This window comes from Maylandia zebra, linkage group LG19 (assembly GCF_041146795.1).
Source record: "Maylandia zebra isolate NMK-2024a linkage group LG19, Mzebra_GT3a, whole genome shotgun sequence".
NCBI lineage: Eukaryota > Metazoa > Chordata > Actinopteri > Cichliformes > Cichlidae > Maylandia > Maylandia zebra.
In genome coordinates this window covers 30,611,703-30,618,559 of record NC_135185.1, presented here as the reverse complement: position 1 = coordinate 30,618,559, position 6,857 = coordinate 30,611,703, and the positions used below count along the sequence as shown (strand labels likewise).

The following is a 6,857-nucleotide window of genomic DNA, read 5'->3' as shown; positions in this document are numbered from 1 at the left end:
TGTATATGCAAATATATTCAGTTTCACAGGATTTAATCTTGCTTCAGTAGATTTCAAACTGATCAAAGTCAGTGCAAGACCGCACAGATGTGTTTGTACTCCATGATAGACGAGGCATCAAGCCATAGCCATTTCCTACGGGCTTTGGGTGGATAGCCTCACACTCGCTATTAACTGTAGTTTCCAGCACAGAAGAACATTTTCACCTGGTCTAACCTGAGAGGGAGGAACCCTGTATGTTGTGAGCTTCCATGTGCATGTGCGATTTTTCACTGTGATCAGTTGTGAATTAATAGCTGTAGTGGTCACTTACTGTCCCTGCATTCATATGCTACTTTCCCCCCTACATCCAAGAAAATGCATTAGCAGGAGAAACCAAGCTAATGATCAAACATCAGGTTTGCCTACTTGCTAATTAAATGCGGTCCATCCTAAAAATGACAACAGACTGATACATGCAAATAAGCTGACAGCAAGTCTCAAGTGTATGCAGGCAATTACTACCTATACTGGATCTGTGAAATGATATATAATATATGTATAAATTAAACATCTTCCAGCAGATTAACGCTCCCTCCAAAAACATGTTAAATTGACAATCATGTCGACTACACACAATGCATGTGACTAGTAGCGCCAACAACCTTTCCAAGCATCTGACAATTGTTTGTAGGCTCGGGCCAATCACAAGCAGCAAACGTGTAACATAGTAAGTACACAAAAATAATAGATCATCACTTGATAGGTCTGCTCCATTCTGTTGGATATAAATTGATATTGCTTTATAAATAAATGTACTTATTTACTTAAGCAAATATATTAGGCGCTTCGAGTAGGGATATTTAAAATACTGTTTTATTTACACATGTAAAAGAAACTTGTTATTACAAATAGAACATATTTGTATGTGAGCGAACAATTCGTTTCTCAACAAGAATCTCAAAATGCAGTGAATATCTGTCAGAGAAGGATGATTACTAAAATATTCACTCTCTAAAATTGCAATGGCTGAATGAATAACAAAACTACAATCCCCATCATCACTTGTCTGTTTCAGAATTTCAGTTTTAACACAAGATAAAATCATTTGTCCTTTTTTGCATTTTGTCACAGACACAAACATATCAGCCTCAGTATTAACACCCCAACATGAATTTAAGTCCAGGTTTGACTAGTTCATGTGCACTGAACTGCTGCCATCTAGTGGCAGACATACAGAGTAATGCTTCTTTTCTTCTTTTTTTCAGGAGGGCTTAGTGGAAATGACAAACCTGGTATTAAAGACTCCTGCGATACTTGGATGCCAATAACCAGGAGAAGGCCATGGAAGGAGAAAACATGAACTCCACAGTAAATACCAGCACGATGGATATCCACCTGGTCACCCACAGTCTCTGGGAGGTGATCACCATTGCAACTGTCTCGGCTATAGTCAGCCTCATTACCATTGTGGGGAATGTTCTAGTAATGGTCTCCTTTAAAGTCAACAGCCAGCTGAAGACAGTGAACAATTACTACCTGCTGAGTCTGGCAGCTGCAGATCTCATCATAGGTGTTTTCTCCATGAATCTATACACCTCTTACATACTGATGGGTTACTGGGCCTTGGGAAACCTCGCCTGTGACTTGTGGTTGGCATTGGACTACGTAGCTAGCAATGCCTCAGTCATGAACCTGCTGGTGATCAGTTTTGACAGATATTTCTCCATCACCAGGCCTCTAACTTACAGGGCCAAACGGACTCCTAAACGAGCTGGGATCATGATAGGTTTAGCGTGGCTAGTGTCACTTGTTCTGTGGGCCCCGCCTATTCTCTGCTGGCAGTACTTTGTTGGAAAGAGGACTGTACCCGAGAGGCAATGCCAAATCCAGTTTTTCTCTGAGCCTGTAATTACTTTTGGGACAGCTATTGCAGCCTTTTACGTCCCTGTATCTGTCATGACAATCCTCTACTGCAGAATCTACAAGGAGACAGAAAAGAGGACCAAAGATCTTGCAGAGCTTCAAGGGATTAACTGTTCTACAGAGTCTGGGGTGGCTCAGCCTCAGAAAACCATCATCAGATCTTGTTTTAGCTGTAAACTAAGTTCAGCATCACAAGACAGGAACCAGGCCTCGTGGTCCTCCTCCACCAGGAGCAACGCGGTCAAATCAGCGGCCACCACCAGCGATGAGTGGTCCAAAGCTGGTCAGCTGACCACCTTTAACAGCTACGCCTCCTCTGAGGACGAGGACAGGCCAGTGTCTCCAGGAGGCTTCCAGACCTCTTTTGGGAACCAGGCTTGCAAAGCCACCAAGAGTGGAGTATGCAGCGAGAGCGAGCAGCTCAGCAGCTACGATGAAGAGAGTTTCTTTCAGACGCCACCCAAAAGCAACTCCCAGAAGAGCAGCAAGTGTGTGTCCTACAAGTTTAAACCAGTGACCAAGGAAAGTCACACGGAGCACCAAAGCAGAAACGGAGACACGAAAATCACGTCGCCAACATTCTCCTCGGCCGAGTCCATGAGCGTTCCGTCCACCTCCACCATGTCCAAGCCCATAGACACAACGCTGAAGAGCCAGATCACCAAGAGAAAAAGGATGGTGCTGATCAAGGAAAGAAAGGCAGCTCAAACTCTCAGCGCCATCCTGCTGGCCTTCATCTTAACATGGACTCCTTATAACATCATGGTGCTGATTTCTACCTTCTGCTCTCAATGCATCCCCGTCTCCCTCTGGCACCTGGGCTACTGGCTGTGCTACGTCAACAGCACCGTCAATCCCATGTGCTACGCCCTTTGCAACAAGACCTTCCAAAAGACCTTCCGCATGCTCTTACTCTGCCAGTGGAAAAAGAAAAGGATTGAAGAGAAACTATACTGGTATGGACAAAACCCTGTGGTCAGCTCTAAAATGACATGAAGAAGTTGTGAGACAGTGGCTGTAAATCACATGTTTGCACCAATAACTTTGGCTTTATGAACTTGTGCATACGTATTAGGTGATATCAAAAGATATCCAGAGCCTAGTACATCTTATAGTGCTGCTCATTAATCAGTAGGTTTGCTATAGTGTATGGTAATTGCTGCTGGAAGAATATTATATATTTTGTACACTGTATGTAGGGTCAAAAATATACAAAACAAACCAGTATTTTTCTCCAAGTTGAAGCACATTTACGCCATTGATTTACACAGCAGCACACTTTGATATATGGAGACCATCGTGAAGTTGCTCCAGTCTAAAAAGTCAAGCTGATGCACTCATACCCAAAATGTCACAAGACACACAGAGCTCTTTAATTCTTAAAGTATTGTGCTTGTACTGATGAGGTGTATTTCCAAATGGCTGTCGTTGTTTTTATTTAAAAGGGCTAATATGCTTCATCGTGATGTCGGACTCTTGCTCGTTAAGTCAAGACACTTACTTGATGTTCATGAAAGCCTTTTAATGTGTGCCACTGTAATTTGTCCAATGAATAAATGTGTAGAGAGTCAGCTTCATTGTTTTGTCATCACTTGCTATGATTTTCATGTCGTGCGAAATCCCAGTGCAAAATACGGTTATAGGAATCATGCGTAAAAGGCATTAATGGATCACTTGAGTTTACCGATTGGGAATAACTAACTTGTTAATAATGTCAGTGTTTACATTGGAAGTTTTGTGGAGGATTTAACAGCTCACACTGTTTATGAATTCTCTTTATTACATTTTATTCTCAGGATATTTTCGTTTTCATTAAGCATTGAACTACAGTATGTTTTACTGTGGCTAAATCAATATCACTGTATTTCTGGCAAACTTGTAATGTACTGTGGAAAATATGTTGGTGCGCTGCTCCTTTGTGTACCCACTGAATGGAAGATGCCTTGCACAGGCTATTTTTTTTTTATTATCTGTCATAAGCTATAATGCCATGAAACACTTCTTGGTAACTGTGATAAACCAGGAGTCTGCACTTGCAATTTTCAGAAAGAAAAAAACAAAACTAAAAAACATGCTTTGCTTCAAGTATACTGACTTGGTGTGTGATGGAAACAAAGCTAGAGCTAAATCTGTACTGCGACTTTTTACTGTATTTCAAGTTTGTGATGCGTTTTTGTTTCTTTTCAGTATTTTGTGATCATGTCCATGCATTTTTGAATAAAATGTGGTCAATAGAAGGTCCAGTAGTCACTACAAGAAAATCCCTGATATCACCCATTGTTGTGTTTAATGACAAAAACTCAAATCTGGCACAAATCCTGGGAATGACGTCCTTATAGCTCATCCTTCTTGCAGTCTCCACTCTGAATCAGTTTCACTGTGTCAGAAGGTCTCACCATCATCCATGCATACTTGCACAGCCGCTCCTTGTTGCAGTCTTTTTGCCAGTAGATGACATTTCTGCGATTCAGATTGGCGCCGGCGCAGGCGTCGTACCACCAGCCTCCTCCCGGCACCCCTTGAAACTCCAGTTTGGCACAGTTCTGGAAGTAGTTATCATTGTCTCTGTCTTTAGTGGTGAATTTCTGGTTGTCATGGAGATAGTTCTCTGTATCCAGCGTCAGAGCGTCTACGGTCGTTCCCTCAAACAACCCCAGTCTCAGTCTATAAGCTGATGCTTCATCCTCCACCAGGAATGGATCATACTCTCCCATCTTTGTGACAGCATCTTGGTCCACAAGTTTTATTCCTAGTTTATAGCGTGCAGGCCCACGGGTAAGCTGATGAAGGTAGTCATTCCCAAGCCAATGATCTCCAGTGATAAAACCAAAGCCTTTCTTATATTCAGCCCAAGTGCAATCAAAATTCACACTGCTATTCACAGTAATGTGCTGCACCACGGTCCAGCCTCCCTCCTGCATGGCACAGTAGGCCACAATGGGGGAGTCCCCTGGTTGGATCAGGTACACTCCGTCTCTGGCCCGGCCTGAAGAGGCCATCAGCATTTCATAGCAGTCTCTGGGCAGCACTGTTGAGCAATTAAACATCAGTCATATCAATCAGGGCAATCAGAATTACTTTATAGCTAAGAATTAGGCAGGTTTATCATATACATCACACATCGAGTCTATTACTCCATTACCAGCTTTTTTGATAATTACCACATATTTGTTTTGTCTTCATTTAGTACAAAAAGGTTTAACGTGTGAAAATGACAGTTATTTCACAAAGTTTATGTACTGATCCTCGACTCAGTGGAGTAGCTTTCTAAATTCTGTAATATTATCGTGATTGAAATGTGAAATTTAAATAACTTAAACAAATTACAAGCTGCTAGTAGGTGAGCTTTTCAGCTGCACATTCGTTTTGAAGTCTTCAAAAGGAGACGCAGAAGCTTTGTTTGCTTTTCCCAGTTTTTACACCAAGCTAACTAGCTTGCTAACATTAGCGTCTAGCTTAGAGAAACAGAACCGCCCCCCAACTGTTTTTCAAATTGCCAAACAACTTCTTTAAACCCAATCCATGCACAATTTGGTTATGTCTAATTTAAGGACCCCTCAGGTGTTCAGTGAATAGTTGCGGTCTGGTACAAACAATGCAGGTCAGGAATTGTAGTGATGTCTGAAAATTTGCTTACCTTGTATTACTTTCCACCCAAGGCATGATTAGATTTAAACACAAGTGCTAAAAGTCTATAAAAAATCCAGTACTTTATGAAAATGATCATTTTATTTATTTGAGGGACAAAATATCAGATCTTCTACTTTTGGAATCTGGTTTATTGTGCAGCTGTTGTGCAGCAATAAATAGCTTTAAATAAATTTACACATGGCCCAGATGGACTACAACATGTCCAAACCATCCTACTCCTTCAATTGTGCCTTGGAAAACATTTTTATGATGTCATGTTTCTTTTCTTCAAAGATAATCTTTCTAATATTACCAACAACCTTACGTGAACAGAAAGCTGTAGACAGGCAGAAATGTTGCTTTGAGAGAGCCGTGGCTTTCTGCTTGCAGCACTTGCAATGCACACTGCTCTTGTTCACTGTTCTCCTGATAATTTTCTTAAGAACATTGATATTAACCAATGTGAGAGAGGCCTTTACTTACAAATCACACTCTTGGAATAAAGTCTGCTGATCTGCTTTACATGGACAGGGTAACAATTCTGTCCAACATTTCTGAATGTGAAAGGACCGTCTGTCTGATCACATTCAAAAAATATGTTTCTGTACAAAATAATTTCTCAATGTTTCCCAGGTAAGCACAATAAAACATTGCTTTTCTAAAAGTTTTCTAATAGATTGCCTTTTAACAATGCACAAATAACCTCAGAGGACCTAATGCTTATCATCAGTGAGTCAATAAGCGATTTGGATCTAGAGGTTGGAATTAAACTCACATCCACAAGAGTAATCTTCACAGATAATCACAGATATGAATGTATTCAGCGTTTAAAAAAAATCAAATGATTTTCCAGACTAGTGTTTTGAAAATTCTCCCAAATCATGTTCAGCTTTTGTCCAAATCCACAACTGAAACAGACAGGAAAGAAAAGTCAAACAGGAAGTGAAAGCCTGCATAAATAAATACCTCTCATTCCACGGTTCAGGACCAATTTATGCTCATCTGGTGAAAGGAGATTTAGGTTTTCAGCCTGGAGATGCTCCATGTCAAGTCCAGTCACACTAAGCAGCAGCAAAACCACTGCTGGCGACAGGCATCTCAAATACTTCATCCTTTACTTTTTCTGTGATCAAACCAACAGCATTTTTTTAGTGATATGAGCTGATGTAACAAATACAAAACTCTATCCATCCATCTATTTTCCTCCGCGTATCCAGGCCGGGTCTCAGGGGCAGCAGCCTAAGCAGACAACCCCAGACCTCCCTCTCCCCGGCCACCTCCTAATACAAAACTGTGCTGAAGAAATATAAAATCAAAGCGCT

General features: G+C 41.2%; 2 protein-coding genes across 2 annotated transcripts; one reads left to right on the top strand and one right to left on the bottom strand.

Moving 5' to 3' along the window:
• Positions 1-1,323: 1,323 nt before the first annotated feature.
• On the top strand, positions 1,324-4,142 carry chrm5a (cholinergic receptor, muscarinic 5a). The gene has a single exon (XM_024802015.2). The coding sequence runs from the start codon at positions 1,324-1,326 to the stop codon at positions 2,899-2,901; it is 1,578 nt and encodes a 525-aa protein (XP_024657783.1). The 3' UTR covers positions 2,902-4,142.
• A 1-nt stretch (position 4,143) lies between these two features.
• LOC112436534 (fibrinogen-like protein 1-like protein) lies at positions 4,144-6,646 on the bottom strand. Its single transcript, XM_074560026.2, has 2 exons — positions 6,502-6,646; positions 4,144-4,933 (listed from the first exon to the last, which is right to left on the bottom strand). The coding sequence occupies exons 1-2, from the start codon at positions 6,644-6,646 to the stop codon at positions 4,239-4,241; spliced, it is 840 nt and encodes a 279-aa protein (XP_074416127.2). The 3' UTR covers positions 4,144-4,238.
• Positions 6,647-6,857: the final 211 nt, after the last annotated feature.